Consider the following 18,343-nt stretch of genomic DNA (forward strand, 5'->3'; position numbering starts at 1 on the left):
CGGAGGAACCACGGACCTTTAAAGTTTTGAGCCCGCCTCTCCAATGTCGTCACACCGGCCAGCCGCCAACCCGCATCGAACACGACAGATCTGTTCTGGCCATTACATCCGAGTCGTACACGCGCCAGGAGGCTAAATCAGCACATAAATAGTGCTATCCGGCATTTTAAATCAATGTTTCTATGAATCCCTGATGATGTATCACGCTGGTGGTGATACTGAAACGCGTAGGATCAATTGAAATCGTTGGCAAGGGTGCAGTGAACATTTATTATACAATTAAGGAAAGTGGTCTTTGGGGGAAATATACGTACTAATCACCCCTGGACGCTTTTCCTCTCGCTGACCACTTGCTTTTGCCTGTTTCTGGACATAGTGGCCGTTTGAGCCATATTTTATATGAATTACCAATAAAAATGTTCTTTTAATCGTTCTTTCAGGCGGTGAATTTAGTATGTTAAAAAGTTAGTTATATAAAAATTAAAAACTATCCCTTGGTATTTTGTAACGTTTATTTAACAGTAATAAGAAGATGTAGATTCAAAAATCGCCCATATGGTTGGAAAAAAAAAAATTAAAAAAAAAAATTGTTCAGCCCGGCTCATAGCCAATTAGTTTGGAGAAAGGGCGTCTGGGCTTCAGGTACAAGACCTCCTGAAGTCTGCAAGAGGTTGGTAATCAGCCCTCTGGAGTGTGAACAAAATTGGGTGACCAAAGTGTGGAAGCTATAGCATCCTGAGATCGGTCACCCTAGACAGGATGTTTTACTGTTGTACCATAAACCAATTGATTGGTCATCTGAAGGAGTAAGCAATTTGTTAACAGCAAAATACCCTTCCTGACCATAAATATTTTTAAACCAGGAGATCAGACGAAGTTGATTAACACAATCTCATGGAAGGCTGAATCTCATAATAAATTACAGTTTTCAGACTGGCCACTAGAGCAGTCACATTATTCTGCATCTCACTTATCAGCTTTGCTGTATAGACTGGATAATTCGTGTGGAGTCATCTCACCATCATTAGAGGGTGGAGAATTTAATACTGATGGAAGTCTAGATAAGGCAGGATTGTAACACTATACACACAAATAAAGCTATGTATGCATCACCCCTGTCACTCGTTGAAAGGGGCTGTTGTCCATCACTTCCAGGAGATCGTAATATGACATTTCTCGGTCATTTGACTCCAATTAATTGCAGCTGCAATTAAGCATTCACACTGCTGTACTATCTATCAAAAGCAATACAGGGAGTGTGTGCCTTGAATATGGCTGCCCCCAGGAAAGTTATTTAAAAAAATGAAACCTCAAACCCCCAAGAAAAAAAAACATTTTTCTTCTACAGATTTACATTTAATTAATGAGGCAAATATTAAAATTCCCTGAAGGGTAGAGCTATATGGAGACTTTGTCCACGATCAAAGACAGCGTGTCGCACTGCCAGCAGGTAATGAAAGTCAATGGGGTTTCTTTGCAATTTTGGATGCCTTGCGACTGTATTGTGACTGTCACAGCAACTTGCGGATCGAAAAACGCCCACACTGACTCTTGCTACCTGCAATGCAGGCAGGGCGACCGCATTCTTTAAGAGCGCAACCATGGTTGCGTCCAATGTGTGCGTGTGGGGGAACAAAAAGAATAGCACTGAGTAGTTCATCCATCCCTGATGAGAAAAAAAGAAAAATTATTAAAACCATTTGGAACTCCTGACATGCAGGAAGAATAAGGGGGTGCGCACACGTAGTGTTTTCAGCCGAAAAATCGGAAGCAGAACGCCTACAAACATCTACCCATTGATTTCAATGAGAAATACGGCGTTCTGTTCGAACAGGGAGTTTTTCCAAAACGGCCGCGTAAAAAAACGCCCGCAATAAAGAAGTGCATGTCACTTCTTGAGCAGTTTCTCATTGACTATAGAAAAACAGCTCCAAAAACAGGCGCAAAAAACGAGTTGCTAAAAAAAAAAACTGCTGAAAATCAGGAGCTGTTTTCCCTTGAAAACAGATCTGTATTTTCATAAGTTTTTAATTTTGTGTGTGCACACTTTTAAATTGTATTTTCTTTTGGTTTTCCTAATCATTTTAGAATTGTGTTTTAGACTTACCTGCCTTTATAGGTAACATAGTATTAGCTCTTCTGAAGATATGTTTACCTGCTGTTTGGCAGCTGCCCAACAAGTGTGGCTCCCACAACCAGCCAGCTGATTCCAATGGTAGCTAAGGTAACCCTGAAACAGAGTAAACCAGATGCAGGTTTTTCAATAGCAGATAATGACAAAGACCAAACAAAAATAATTTTTTTTTTTAAAAAAACACCCCACAAAAACCCACTTTGCTTAACCCCTTCAGGACCAAGCTCATTTTGGCCTTCAGGCCCAGCCCACTTATTCAAATCTGACATGTCACTTTATGTGGCAAGAACTCTGGAATGCCTTTACCTATCCAAGTGATTCTGAGATTGTTAGTGGAAAAACTGTCGATAAATTCATTACTTAATTGTGAAAAACACCAACATTGAGAAAATTAGCAAAAATTAAGATTTTTCTAATTTTAAATGCATCTGCTTATAGAAGAGATCGTAATACCACACAAAATAGTTACTATTTCACATATCCCATAAAACTACTTTGTTGGCATAGTTTTTTGAACGTCCTTTCATTTTTCTTGGGACGTTACAAGGCTTAGAACTTCAGCAGCATTTTCAAGAAAATTTCAAAAGGCTATATTTTCATGGACGAGTTCAGTTCTGAAGTGGCATATATATTATTTTGAAAACTGTACCCCTCAAAGTATTTAAACCAGCATTCAGAAAGTGCATTAACCCTTTAGGCATTTCACAGGAATTGAAGCAAAGTAGAGATTCAATTTGTAAATTTCACTTTTTTTCCAAAAATGTATTTGTAATATATATTTTTTCTGTAACACAGGAGGATTTACCAGACAAACTCAACTCAATATTTATCGCCCAGATTCTGAAGTTTTTAGAAATATCCCACATGTGGCCCTAGTTTGGTAATGGACTGAAACACCGGCCTCAGAAACAAAGGAGCACCCAGTGGATTTTGGGGCCTCTTCATAAAAAAATATATTTTAGGCAGCATGGTCGGGTTTGAAGAGGTCTTGTGGGGCCAAAACAGCGGAAACCCCCAAAAAATTACCCCATTTTAGAAACTACACCCCTCAAGGAATTTTTCTAGGGGTACAGTTAGCATTTTGACCCCACAGGTTTTTGGCTGGATTTATTGTAAATGAAAATATACCTTTCTTTCCTGGAAAAACATAGAATTTTCTAATTATTGAAAAGTAATTTAAAAAAAAAGGAGAAAAAGCACCCCACCATTTGTAAAACAATTTCTCCGGATTACTGCAATACCCCATATGTGGTAATATGGACCCACGGCAGGGCTCAGAAGGGAAGGAGTGCCATTTGGATTTTGCAGCTCAGATTTTGCTGAATTTGTTTCTGGGGGCCATGTGGCATCTGCAGAGCCCCTGAAGTACCATTGTAGTAGAAATTCCCCAGGTGTTGTCTCATTTTGGAGACTACACCTCTCAAATAATTAAAATTAGAGGTGTAGTTAGCATTTTGACCCTACAGGTGTTTTATAGATTTTATATTAGAATTGGGCCGTGAAAATGAAAAAAAAAGTTCCCCAATAATATGTAGATTTGACGGAATCAATAGCGAAGTTGACCGAGCTATTGGTTCCGTCAAGAACGGAACCCTGTCACAACGGTGACAGACTGAAACCATTAACTAGCTTTCCTTCACCATTAAACACAATGGTGAGGGAAACGGAAGCTTAGGTTTCCGTTGAGGGGTTAACCCGACGGAAACCTCAGACGGAACCCCTCAACGGAAGGGCAACGGTGACGTGAACAGACCCTAAACTGCTATTTGGACATATGGCAAGGGTCTAAAAGGGAAAAAAGAACACGCAATTTCGTTTTTGGAGTGGTCATTTTACAAAGTAGTTTGACGCCATATTGGATTGCGCTAAGGTACCAGTACAGTGAAAGCTCCCGAGAAGTGACCCTATTTGGAAAACTACACCCCTTTAAAAAGGAGTTAATGAGGTGTAGTGAGCATTTTGACCCCACAGGTTTTGCAAATATTAGTACACAATAGATGTTACAGATTGAAAATTGCCATTTTTCCCACAGATACGCCATTTCATTGCCCAATATGTTGTGCTCAGATTGTGCCACTTTAGACACACACCCCATAAATTGTTAAGCGGGTTCTCCAGAGTACAGTGATAACCCATTTGTGGTCATAAACTGCTGTTTGCGCACACAGCCAGGTTCAGAAATAGTGGTACTTGGCTATTGGAGCGCAAATTTTGCTTGGTAGTAGATTTGTTTTGAGTATTACTGGTATTTCAGTTTATAATGTGGGGGTATATGTAAAGTGTGTGGAGTAAATCAGGGTATACGTAAAGTGTACGGAGTACATCAGGGTATACATAAGCTGGGCGGAGCACATCAGGGTATACATAAGCTGGGCGGAGTACATCAGGTCATAATAGGATGAAGTAATAATGGGGTAAACTAATAACATTATCAATGGATAGTGACATCGGTTTTGAACCAATCCTTTATGCACAGGCCAGATTTTTGGGTGAAGCAGTCGCACTTCAAAAAGGGTGACTATGGTATTGTACAAAATATCTGCACTCCAGCATTGCCTAATCTTTGACTTCTTTACTAGCCCCATGTGTGACATTTTGGGGTCTGTGCTAGTCTCCGCTACATTTACAGGGTCTAACAGTGGGGGCTAGAAAATTACGACATAGGGGTTTAGGTTTTGGGGGCAATGGGGTACAGAAGGAGTCCCCCTCCATGTCAATCACTTAAATGCTGCTGTCGCTATTGACAGCGGCATTTAAGGGGTTAAACAGCGCCGATCGGGGATAACTGATCGCCGCCGTCACAGTGGGATGTCGGCTCTACATCACAGCAAACACCCGCTGAAGATGCGCGCACAGCTATGAACTTTTTTCTAAAAATGCAAATGAGCCTATACTTGACAAATGGGCGTCAACAGCAGCGATTCTCCGGAGGTGGAGCTAACTCACAGCCTCGGACGCTGTCCTATCAGCATGAATCTGCTTCACACAGTGTAAAAAAACTGGAGTGAGGGGGGGGGGGGGGAAATCACTTAAAAACAGCTCTCTCTCTCTCTCTCTGGTTCTGTTGTCATATGAAAGAGGAGATTCTAATCTTTCATATGGCAATTGGATCGCAGTTCTAGCTGTGAAACAACCGGAGAGGTCGCCAGTTGAAAACCTAGTTGGAAATGGAAGCTGTATACAATATGATCACACTGTATTGCTGGGCAGGGAAGGGGGAGAAGCTGTAGGACTATTGGGCAGCGTCATACAGAAAACATTACACCGCCCAGAGTGAAAAGAAAGAGTCACCTCCTATTTGGCAAGTATAGCCATATTAGCATATTTAGAAAAATGCTCATAACTTTGCAAATAAAAGTTTTTGAAAAAAACAAATAAGTCACACTGTAGTTATTAGCATCATTAGATTAGTTAGGAGATCGGGAAATAAAACTACTGACAGATCCTCTTTAACCCCTTAACCAGTTTGACCGAAAGCTTTACACCCCCCCCCCCCCCCTTCTTGACCAGGAACATTTTCAAGTCAACGTGATCATGATGCGACCTGCAAGTTGTCATGACACGACAGTTTGGATTTCCTGCTACTGTCATGTCGCGCCAACTTGCACGTCACGACTACATTCACTTTCATTACTTCCAATGTTGGCTACAGGACATTGCGAGCGAGATCGGTAGATTAAACGTGGCTTTCCAGTCCCATAAAATTGATAGTCTATCCTCAGAATCAGCCATTAATATCTGATCGCTTGGGGGTCTGATTTCCGGTTACCCCGCCGATCAGTTTGTAGACTATTGTACCAGTAGTTCCCAGAACTACAGCCTTCTCCCACTGAAGTGAATGACAGAAGGCTGTAATACTGAACCGCCGATACAAATGTGTCGGCGAATCACAATGCGAGCAGTAACGGGAATAAATGGGAAGCAGCGCTAGCGGCCCCTAGTATGAGCGCTGTATCCCTTCATTCCCTCTAGTATATACTTTTGCATAATAAAAGCCATGATGTATGGGGAAAAAAAAAAAAGTAATGTGTGTCCCCACATTCTGAGAGTCCTAATTATTTTCTTTCAGTTGATGAAGCTGTATGAAAGGCTTGTTTTATGCAGGACAGGTTGAAGTTTATTGGTATCATTGGTGGTACATAGAAAATTATGACATGTAGTAACATTTTCTGTGAGAAAAAAAAAAGCCCAAAAAAAAACAAACCCACACAGATTCATGCTCTTGCTCAATGAGTAGATTATAAAAATGAGAAATTCCTTTAATTTTGCAACAGAAAAAAAAAACAGCACTTGCTCCCACCACAGAATAAACTTGAATTTGACTAAACAAGTCACTTATTCAATTAAAGAGGAGACATTAGCATTTTATAAGGAATACTAGAAGTCATCTCAAAGTTCTGTGACCTGTAGAAATAGGTTATATGGTCCTGGAACGCCTTTTTCTCTTCCTATACTTTACAGAAAGGGGCTACAATATCCCATATAGTAAAGGGTTTTTACGCACCTCAAGAGAAAAAAAATAATAAATAATAAATATATATGTGTATATATATATATATATATATATATATACACACACACATACATACATACATACATATACACACACACACACACTTTACGTATCTTATTCATAAAGCAGTTTAAATATAAACTTTTCACAGTTCAGAGCGTGCACCGGTTTCAGTCTTGTTCCTATTGTGGGGCGCGTCTTTAGTTTAAGCTTGAACCTAACTGGCTCTGTGAATGTTGCATGCTGGGAATCAGTCTGCTCTGTCCACTCCTACCCGCTAACTACTCCTCCTTCCCTGCACTATTATGTGATTGACTACGCATGCACAGCTTTTCCCAGAGGATATTTCATTCAGTATTATATGTATGAAGTTGCATGGAGGGTTACTCGCCACATCGGAGAATGTGTAGACCACCACAAGGGTGGTTAAACCGTTCATGCCCATTTCAAACATTAGACGATCCAACCCCACGTACAGGACGTAACTGAGGACGTCCCGTACATTGGGGGGAGTGGATCAAAAGAAGATTACACTGAATTTCATTACAACAGATGGAGAACATGTGACAAGTACAAATAGCAGCAGATTTCTAAACGCAAGTATATTACACAGTGCATTCAAGTTGCAACAGAGGGAGTACTCCTAGAAAGCTATTTTAAAACGAATACCTCAGAAACGGACTGTAAGGGTATGTGCACACGACCTCTTTTCAGATGTAATGGAGGCGTTTTACGCCTCGAATTACGCCTGAAAAGACGGCTCCAATACGTTGGCAAACATCTGCCCATTGCTTGCAATGGGTCTTACGATGTTCTGTCGCTGTCAAAAGACTGCGCGTAAAATTACGGCCGCGTCAAAGAAGTGCAGGACACTTTTTGGGACGTAATTGGAGCAGTTTTTCATTGACTCCAATGAAAACCAGCTCCAATTATGTCCGTAAAAGATGCCTCGAAAAACGTGAGTACATGCAATTACGTCTGAAATTCAGGAGCTGTTTTCTCCTGAAACCAGCTCCGTAATTTCAGACGTATTTGGCATTGCCATGTGAACATAACCTTATTTATAGAATAGATTTAGGGTTTCAGATGTCCAATAAATGGTAGGTTCTTCCCTGTAAAGGAATGTTGCGTCTAGGCACCAGAGTATGCCTAGAACACCACTTTATGAACAATAGATACATTTTATCACGACCCAGGATTAACGTTCATAAATTCAGTCCTTATTGATTGCAGTGTAGGAGAGGAGTTAAGAGGTTCCTCTGGTGCCTCTCTTACAGCGGATATTCTAGGAGAATACCCAGATACAAGAAGAAACAAGGGTTCTTCTAACGTGTCAGTAGTGCAAGCTCCCATGCATAGAATAGTTCGATTTGTAGCTTAAGTCACATAATAAAACGCTAGCTATTTAATAGTTTCTACAGCAGCTACATGTCTTACCTTCACAAAGTTACTCAACAAAAAGCTCATTGCCAAGAAGCAGAAAATGTGTAGAACATAACAAGCAACTTACCGTAGAGGTAGGAGAACACAGTAGCGAACAAAAACGCCAAGCACCCAAATAAGAGTCACACGGAGACTGAGATATTGGAAGTTGTGATTTGTCCTTGTCAGAAGATTCCATGATATGAGCTCTTCTGAGGAGAATCTCTGGGTGACCTCATCTTCTACAATAGCTTCAAAGCCTTTTTTGGCGAAGTAGAACACATCTGACAACTCAAAATCACCACGTTGTAAACACTGGCTTCTGCTTTGCCTCAGGCCTACAATCTCGGTCTCCATTGGCGACTCATCTCTCTGAATGATACCTTTGTAAAAGGAAAAGAATAAAGAAATTTAAAATTGTTATTTTTTTCCCCCAACTATAAAGTGCAATGCCAATTTTCACAATGTGGAAAACCTCTTCACATTTAGTTTGGTTTTTGCAAAGGAAATGCAAGCAAAACTGCATTAACAAGGTCTACAGGTGCTACAACATCAGGCCCTTCTGCCCCTCTGCTAGGTTTCGACCTACCATTATGTTCGTTGCCTTCATAAAAACAGAAATCCAGAACTGCAGACAAATGCACCCGGATGCTGAAACTGCGTCACTAGGGAGGACAGAGATCAGGTGACCCCCGTTCTGGAGATAGGTCTGAGACCCAAGCCTAGGACGCATATCTAAACAGGCTTTTATGGCACATCCCTTAGTTAGGTCATAAAAAGAAATAACCCTTTGGGAATGTATAATCAGAAAACATGTCATGTTATTTGAATCAGGTTTCTATGATAAACATTTTAACTTTTGGGTTTTCCTTGCTTTTCTATGAAAAAATTAAATATATTTAAAAAAAAAAAAAAAAATATTCAGTTTTCACACTGGCCACTAAGTTTGAGGTCCTATTCACATCACCGTTGCCCTTCCGTTGAGGGGGTTCGAGGTTTCCGTCGGGTTAAACCCTCAACGGAGAGGCAAACCTAAGCGTCAGTTTCCCTCATCATTGAACTCGATGTGGACAGACACCTAGCTAATGGTTTCCGTCTGTCACCGTTGTGACAGGGTTCCATTGTTCTTGACAGAACCAACAGCGCGGTCGACTGCGCTACTGGTTCCGTCAAGAACAACGGAACCCTGTCACAATGGTAATAGACTGAAACCATTGGCTAGGTTTCGGTCAACATAGAGTTCAATGGTGAGGGAAACGGAAGTTTAGGTTTCCTTCTGCCTCTCCACTGAGGGGTTGACCCGACAAACCTCTCTGACAGAACCGCTCAGCGGAAAGCGACGGGGATGTGAACACCGCCTAAGGCTGGATTCACACGAGCATATTACGTCCGTAATGGACGGAATGTAATTCGGCCGCAAGTCCCGGACCGAACACACTGCAGGGAGCCGGGCTCCTAGCATCATAGTTATGTACGATGCTAGGAGTCCCTGCCTCGCTGCAGGACAACTGTCCCATACTGTAATCATGTTTTCAGTACAGGACAGTAGTTCCATGGAGAGGCAGGGACTCCTAGCGTTGTACATAACTATGATGCTAGGAGGCCGGCTCCCTGCCATGTGTTCGGTCCGGGACTTGCGGCCGAATTACGTTCCGTCCATTACGGACGTAATATGCTCGTGTGAATCCAGCCTTAGGCGGTGTTCACACCCCCGTCGCTTTCCGCTGAGCGGTTCTGTCAGAGAGGTTTGTCGGGTCAACCCCCCAGCCTAAGAAATTAAAAACCGCTACAACACAACCACAACACAGATTTTTGTACTTCCCCAGTGAACTCAACGAGAGGAATCTTACTGGAGACACCGTACCCTGGGAATAGGCCGCTGTCACTAGGTAAATATATATTTTAAAAAAAACAAAAAAAAACTGTACCCTCTGCTGAACACTCAATTCCTCAGGTTTGTACTAAGAGCAGTAATAGAACAGAGAAGGTTTAACCAGATAGATTTCCAATGAGAAAAGCAACCTCAAGCAACCCAAAAATGTAATAAAGAAATAGGGTGGGACCTGTGTCCCCGTGACTTCAACGAGAAAGGGATATCACTGGCAAGTACAAAAATCCTGTTTGCTCATTAAAATATTTACTGGGGGGGGGGGGGGGGGAGACACAATACCATGGGACGTCCCTAAAGCAGTCTTCGGGTGGGAGAAAAAAAATAAAATAAAATGAATCATAGCCGTGTGAGCAGCCTAAACCATGGCTACTCGCAACATCAGACCCAAACAGGCATCGGCCAAGGACAAACGACGGATCTGGTAAAACCTCTAAAAAGTATGTAATGAGGACCAGGTGGCAGATTTACAGACCTGAAGGGCAGAACCCTGATGTCACACTGCCCAGGAGGCCCCAACTGCCCTGGTAGAGTGAGCAGTGATCCGGAAGGGAAGTTCCCTACCCTCAGCAGAGTGGGCCTTCTAAATGGCCAATTGTATCCAGCTAGCAATGGTGGCCTTTAAAGCCAGGCCACCCTTACGGAGGGCCTTCAAACACCACATAGGGGGAGAGACTTCTGGAAGGACTTCGTAGCTTCAATGTAAACCCGAAGGGCTCTAGCGACATCCAAGCAATGTACGGCAAATTCACATGGATGAAAAGGTTTATGACAAAAACGAAGTAAGGACAATGTCCTCAAGATGGAAGGGGGAATCTATCTAAGGAAGGAGGGCACCGGACATCGCACCACCTTGTAACTGTAAACTGAGGTTTGCAGGAAAATGCTTCCAGCTCAGAAACTCTACAGATGTGGTGATTATCTCAAGGAAAAATAAATACAAAAATATATATCTTCCAGGAGAAGATCCTGAGAGAAACTTCCCACAAAAGGTTCGAAGGGTGCAGCCTGGAGAGTGTCAAGGACCAGATTGGGATCCCAAGGTTCCAGAGAGTACAGATAAAAAAAAAAAAAAAAAAGAAGAAGGGGAGCACAATGTGAGACTCCCTGCAACAAAAAAAAAAACAACTCAGAAGCCTTAATTGGAGCACCAAAAGCCAAAATGCGGTGGAAGAGAAGATAGGGCAGAAACTTGTCCCTTTAGGAATAGCCAAATCGGAGACCCTGATCCAAACCGATCTCCGAGGAAGGCCAGAATTTGCAGGGTGGAACTGATGGTTGACTAATTTTAAGTGGTGTGAACTCAAAGTGCGATGGTAAATCCTACGGCAGGTCTTTAATCACAGACCGAATTACCAGATCAGAGAAACCTTTGAACTTCAAAAACACGGTTTTAACGGCTAAACCGTCAAATGCAGCGGAGGTAAAGCAGAGTGGAACATTGGACCTTGGGAAAGGAGGTCATGTCGCAGAGTAGCAGGCTACTGGGCATCTGCTAACAGGAGCACGAGATACACGTAGCAAGCCTTGCGAGGCCAGTATTGGGGCACCAGAATGGCTGGGATTCCTGTATCCTTGACCCTTTTCAGCACTTGAGGCAGAAGGGGAAGGGGAAGGGGAAGGGGAAGAAAAAGAAAAAAGAAAAAAGAAAAAAGAAAAAAGAAGAAAAAAAAGATAGGTGATTGAAGGACGACCAAGGGAGAACCAAAGAGTCAGCTCCTATGGCCCTGGGATGCCTGGTTCATGTGACATAGTTCAGGAACTTGTGATCGAGGTGAGAGGCGAAGAGATCCATGGCTGGGAAACCCCACTGAATGCAAATGCGGTGAAAAATCTGTGGATGGATGAAGACACCATTCTCCAGGATCTAGGCTCGGGTAATCCGCCTCCCAGTGGTCTACTCCTGGGTTGTGCACTGCTGAGACCTTTTGCTCCACCCAGAGAAGGATCTTGGCGGTTTCCTTGCATATAGTCCTGCTTCTTGTACCATCCTGATGATTGCGGTACACCACTGCCATAGAATTGTCTGTCTGTATCATCACTGGAAGACCCTAAAGACAATACGTCCAGTGAGTCAGGGCCAAAAGGATGGCCCTCAGCTCCAAGATGTTGATTTGGAGCGGAGCTTCCGGGTCAGACCAGGTACCCTGGACTGAGGCAGCCAAAGATGCACCGCAGTGTCCGTTGTGATGGCTTGCCAGTGGAGAGTTGTAAAGGGTTTTTCCCTGAGAGATGTTGGGGAAAGACATCCACACCAGCAGCTCCTTATTGACTGAAGGGGCAGACAGATCATCAGATCCAAGGAGTCAGGAGACTTGTTCCAACGAGATAAAATCTCCAGCTGTTAAGATCGGGAGTAAAATTAAGCAAATAGAACTGCCTCAAAGGTTGAGACGATCTCTAAGACTCATGCAGAAGCAGATCGAGCAAGGAGTATTCTGGCAAAGTACTGTCACTACCTGTCAGAGTGAAGATTTTGTCCCTGGGTAAGAATACCCTGGCTGCCTGAGTATCCAGGGCCATTCCTAGAAACTCCATTCTCCAAGAAGTTTAAGAGCTTTACAGTCCTGAACAAAACAAAAACGTAACAGTCTAGAACAAACCCCATACATAAAACTATAAACCGTGTATAATAGAATGTACACATTAAGCAGTACAGCTGCAATCAGGAAAAAAAAAAAACTATAGCAGAAATGACAATTAGCAATTTGGGGAGACTTCCTGCTTCAAATTATAAAAATATTGACACTTTTAAAATATACAAAATGAAAAGGATACAGTCAATCATGGGACCCGTGGTAGAGAAAGTCCGTTATTAGTAGGGATGTCACGATACCAGAATTTGGACTTAGATACCGATGCTTTGTGTAGTATTGCTATTTCGATACCAAAACGATACTTTGCCAACAGTAATAAAAAAATAAAATAATAAAGTTCTTCCATTTTCTGATGTGAGGCGCGAGGTGAATTTTGAATGTGCCTCTCATTAATAGTAATTAACCCCATCATGTTTCTCAGTCATAATGGGTCATTGTGCAAGGTACATAATGGGGTTAATTACTAATAATGTGAGGTTAAATTAATCACACCTCGTGCCTCACAATAAGGGCTTATTCAGACGAACAGGATTTTCACGCGCGTCGCACGGACCTATAATAGTCTATGGGGCCGTGCAGACAGTTGCGTGATTTTTACGCAGCGCGAGTCCGCTGCGAAAAACTCACGACATGTCTGTTCTTTGTGCGTATTTCGCGCATCACGCACCCATTGAAGTCAATGGGTGCGTGAAAATCACGCGCGCCACATGAAAGCACTTCCGTGGGACAAGCGTGATTCGCGCAACAGCTGTCAAACTATGAATGTAAACCGAAAAGCACCACGTGCTTTTCTGTTTACAAACAACCAAACGGAGTGTCATAATGATGGCGGCTGCCCGAAAATCACGCAGCCGCGCATCATACGGGGCTGACACACGGAGCTGTTAAGTACCTTTTGCGCGGCCAAAAACGCACACGCTCGTGTGAATCCGGCCTTTTTAATTTTTTTTTTACAGTGTACACATCATACGTAACGCAAAAAAATTGTTGTGCAGGTTATTACGGCCGTGCCAATACCGAATAGGTGTATCTCTTATGTATTGAGACTTATTTTAATGTTTATTGTAAAAAAGGTGTATGTGTATTTTTTTATATTTAATATTACTTTATTTTTAAACTTTAATGTACTGGCATAAATCTATATTCCAGTACATTAGCCTGTGTATGGATAGTACACAGGCAGTTGTTAGGGGAAAAAGAAAAAGAAAAGGCGCCGCTCCCACACAGTCCAAATGGAAGGTCTTCGGCCGAGCGACATCCAGCGCCATTTTCTTGTGGACCGGAAGCCACGGCCGGACAGTATGATGACTACTTACGGTCGCGGCTTCCGGACATGTGTTCTGAAGCAAGCACTAGGAGCGGAGGGAGCAGACGGACCAGAGGGAGCGGCGGCGGCAGGAGCAGGTAAGTTATGTCTGTTTGTTCGTGTTTTACTGTGTGATTACCACTGTATGTAAGCCTACTACACTGTGTATTCGCTCAAAAAATGGCGACACACAGTGTAGGAGGTTTGAACATTCAATCCACTAGCCAGGATAAAGGAGGGGGGATTATTTGAGGACGCTAGAGCGAGTGGGTCTTCTCAAATTTTGCAGCATAAAGCAATGTGGTTGCTTTACCACATGCCAATGCTGCAATTTTGGGAATTGCTCCCTCTAGTGACCAGCACAGGGAAAGGTTATAAATTAGAATCTAATTAATAATATTTCCTGACTCGTGAAAAAATTAAAAAATGTTTAATCATTTATACACTGTTTAACTAAAAAAAAATTCTAGCGACACATTCCCTGAGGGTTTTACCAGAGAAACGCAACTCAATATTTATTGCCCAGTTTCTGGAGTTTAGAAATATCCCACATGTGGCCCTAGTGTGCTTATGGACTGAAACACCGGCCTCAGAAGCAAAAGCACGACCTAGAGGATTTTGGGGCCTTCTTTTTATTAAAAAATATTTTAGGCACCATGTCAGGTTTGAAGTGGTCTTGTGGTGCCAAAACAGTGGAAACCCCCAAAAGTCACCCCATACGTGTTGGGGAAAGTACTATTCTCTAAGATATTCAACTGGATAGTCATTCTAGAAACAGTCAGAGCGGTATATTTAAACTTTATTCTGCGTCACAATAAGACTACGGCAATACAAAATTTATATAGTTTTTTTTAAAATATATTTTACAACTTTTACAAAGAAAAAAAATCTTTTTTTTTTTTTTTAAATAAACACTTTTGTTTCACCACATTCCGAGAGCTATAACTAACTTTAATCTTGTTTTTTTACATTACTTTAGAAGAAAAATGCGGACAAGGTTTTTTTTCTTAACTTTAATATATTTTTCTCTCTACCACAAACTTTTTTTTTTACACACATTTTATTAGTCCCCCTGGGGGACTTGAAGCAGCAAATACTAATGTAGAATGTCATTTTTACAGGCTTCTGTAGCAGCACGATCACTGTTCCTGTCAGTTAGTCCCAGGTGTCAGCTGTAATACACAGCTGACACCCACAGCATGTGAGCCCGCTCGATACATCACCCCGCGAAGGGGTTAATGCGCAGTGGATGGTGCAAAGTGAAAATTGCAATTTTCCAGATATGCCATTTTTGTGCATAATATGTTGTGCCCAGCAGTTTGTGCCACTGAAAACAGATACCGCATAAAATGTTAAGCCGGTATGGCGGTACCATATATGTGACCGTAAACTACTGTTTGGGCACGTTGTAGGGTTCAGAAGGGAGTGAGCGCCATTTGGATCACAGATTTTGCTTGGGAGTAGTTCTGTTTGGGGCTTTACTGGTATTTCAGTTTATAATGTGGGGGCATATGTAATCTATGAGGAGTACGCCAGGCTATATGTAAGCTGTGCAGAGTACATAAGGGTAGAAGGGTATAATAATGCGGTAAATAATCCGCAGATGTGTGGCCAACGTCGCACTGATAAATGGTGCTCAATCTTATCCGCTTTTGGAATGCTCTGCACATTTTGCATCACTATAGTCGGACAGCGAGAACTTTATTTTTTTTCCCCACTGGATCTGTGTGTGGCCTTTTATGTTGCAGGACAAACCTGTAGTTTATTAGTACTATTTTGGGGTACATGCAATTTTTTGATCATTTTTTTATTCCATTTTTGGCAAGCAAGGTGACCAAGAACCAGCAATTCTGACAATGTTTTTTTATTAGTGTTTACAGTGGGCTATAAAATGACAATTTTACTATATTCTGCGGGTCGATAGGATTATGGTGATACCATATGTATATGGTTTTTTTTTTAATGTTTTGCAGCATTTGCACAATAGATAAAATATGTCGCCATATTCTGAGACATAACTTTATTTTTCAGTTTAAAAACAAAAAAACACTATGTAAGGGCTTGTTTTTTTGCGGGATGGATTGTAGCCTTTATTGGTACTATTTTTGGTGTACACGTGACTTTCGGATCACTTTTTATTCTATTTTTTGGAAAGGATAACGACCTAAAGAAAAGGCGATTCTGGCATTGTTTTTGTTTTATTTCTTTTTTTTGCAGTGTTCACCACGCAGGAAAAACATTATGATTTTATAGTTTGGGTCGTTACGAATGCGGCGATACGAAATGTGTATTTTTTTTACCTATAACTTATTTTTACCATTTTAAAATATTAATTTTTCCCAAGTTTTTTTGGCCCCGCTAGGGGACTTGAAGACCTGCAGCACTGATCGTTGCTAGAATACATTACACTACCTATGTAGTGTAATGTATGCCAACTGTCATTGTGACGCTGACAGTCACTGACAGGAAGCCTTCCATACATGGCAGACCCGGACGCCATGGTCTGGCCTCCAACTGCCATGACAACCATCGGCAACCCCCACAATCGCATCATGGGGGCTGCCGATCTGCTACAAACCCCTTAAATGCCAAAATCAGCGGTGATGGACTGCTGGCTGGCAAAAGTGGAGTGTCGTAGACAGACCATCACCGACTGTGCACTGGGAACCACTCAGTAACTCCTGGTGCACAAAGAAACTTCCCACCAGGATGTACAGTTGCACCCTGATGCGCCTAGGGGTTAAAACAAGATCTAGCTGCAATCTAGCCTGAGCAGATCCGTCTTTGGTACTGAAGTGCCTCTCTTCTAGGACGTATGAGATATGTGCTTGGCAGGGAAAGTGCTAATTCCTATCTCAAGAAGCAGCAATAATCAGGCAGAGTATTGGTAATTCATAGCGGACAATTTTACCAAAAAGCTTGTGCGTGACTGGAGTACATTTATCTTTTTCCATAATGCTCAGATTTCGACCACCCAACCTTATTTTCTTTGGATGGTGTAGACGTTCATAAATCCTTACCGAACACACGATGTATGAACATGGCTTTACAGTAAATACCAGACAGTTACAAAATACTATGTTACTCCTCATTAGTGAAAAGACACGCTTGGATATCTGTATTACACTGGACTCGGTCCTATAGATGCACATTCATATGCCATACAAGCTGACCCTAGACATAGAGATAAATACACACACACAAAATGCACACACAGGAGCACATCGCATATCCTGCAGTGTTCGGATAATCCTAAAACCGGCCACCATTTTTTTTTTCTCAAACAGGAACATTGAGAAACACTGCTCTAGTTGTTCTAAGCCAAGTACTCCCAATAAAAATTGGGAAGACTATGATCATTCGCTGTGATACATGTACAGTACCATATGTACTGAAATAGACTAGAAACCAGGAGACCTCAGAAGGAGGAATGTTGAATCCTCCATTCACCTAGGGTTGTTTTAAGACATAGAAAGTTATTTCTGATTTGTAGCTGTGGTCAATTATTCCTACTCTGAATAGTCCAGAGTTATAAGTGGTGGACCCCAAGGCTCAGTGTTGGCACTGCCATTAATCACATTCTAGGTCATAAAAAAAAGAAGATAAATAATAGGAATTCTAATTTTGCAGATGACACCAAGCCATGTAGCATAGTTTAGTCTATGGAAGATTTTCATAAAGCAGACTTAAACTGTAGTAGTATATCTGGCCCAGTGCGTCCAGGTTTTAAACAGTGTAAACTTAGACAAGGAAGAAGATGTGCCAAATTTATAAAAGTGGTGCACGCGGTATGATAAATTTGGTGCATCTAGATATACGCTTCTCTTCCTTATAGCTCCCAATAGTCTACACCAATTTTGGCGCAGTGTCACACTTAAGCCACCCTCTGATTACTACTATATCATAGCCCCTTTCTGCTTAGCCACGCCCCCTTGGAGCGTGTAGGGAAAAACAAATATAAAATACTGATGCATATTAACTGGTTCCTGACCCCGCCTGTACGTAAACATCCGGCAGTCGGGCTCCTTAAAACCCGTGCCATAGAGTATATACAGCACAGGTTTTAGCTGGCTGTCTGAACGATCGGGCAGCTAAATGTCAGGTCCACGGCAGTCAGTGACTGCCGGGGACCCTAAGGAGAAGATAGAAGCAGCTTTCGATGCTTCTATTTTCTGTTCTCTTGCAAACAGTGCCCAATGAGAGCACTGTATAGAATAGAGGCAGCGCCCGGTGATCATGTAACTAGACCCAGCACAATCCTACTAGTGACAGTCAATAGAAGAGGGCCAATTTCTGCGCAGCCCCAGTTAGTGGAAAAATAAGGTGCAAAAGAATTTTAAAAAAATACTATATATATATATATATATATATATATATATATATATATATATATATATATATATATATATATATATATATATATATATATAGTTATATATATATAGTAATAATTGTCTCCCAAAAGTCTTTTCTGACTTTTAAA

At 41.8% G+C, this 18,343-nt stretch overlaps 1 protein-coding gene across 2 annotated transcripts in view; it reads right to left on the reverse strand.

Moving 5' to 3' along the window:
* GPAT3 (glycerol-3-phosphate acyltransferase 3) overlaps nt 1-18,343 on the reverse strand; it is a 62,982-nt gene that overhangs the window by 34,370 nt on the left and 10,269 nt on the right. For both annotated transcript variants that reach the window (XM_075861121.1, XM_075861130.1), the window contains exons 3-4: nt 8,158-8,452; nt 2,156-2,230 (exon numbers count right to left, since the gene is read on the reverse strand). In XM_075861121.1, the coding sequence (XP_075717236.1) occupies nt 2,156-2,230; nt 8,158-8,452 (370 nt within the window). The remainder of the gene's footprint in view (nt 1-2,155; nt 2,231-8,157; nt 8,453-18,343) is intronic.

Source organism: Rhinoderma darwinii, chromosome 1 (genome assembly GCF_050947455.1).
Source record: "Rhinoderma darwinii isolate aRhiDar2 chromosome 1, aRhiDar2.hap1, whole genome shotgun sequence".
NCBI lineage: Eukaryota > Metazoa > Chordata > Amphibia > Anura > Rhinodermatidae > Rhinoderma > Rhinoderma darwinii.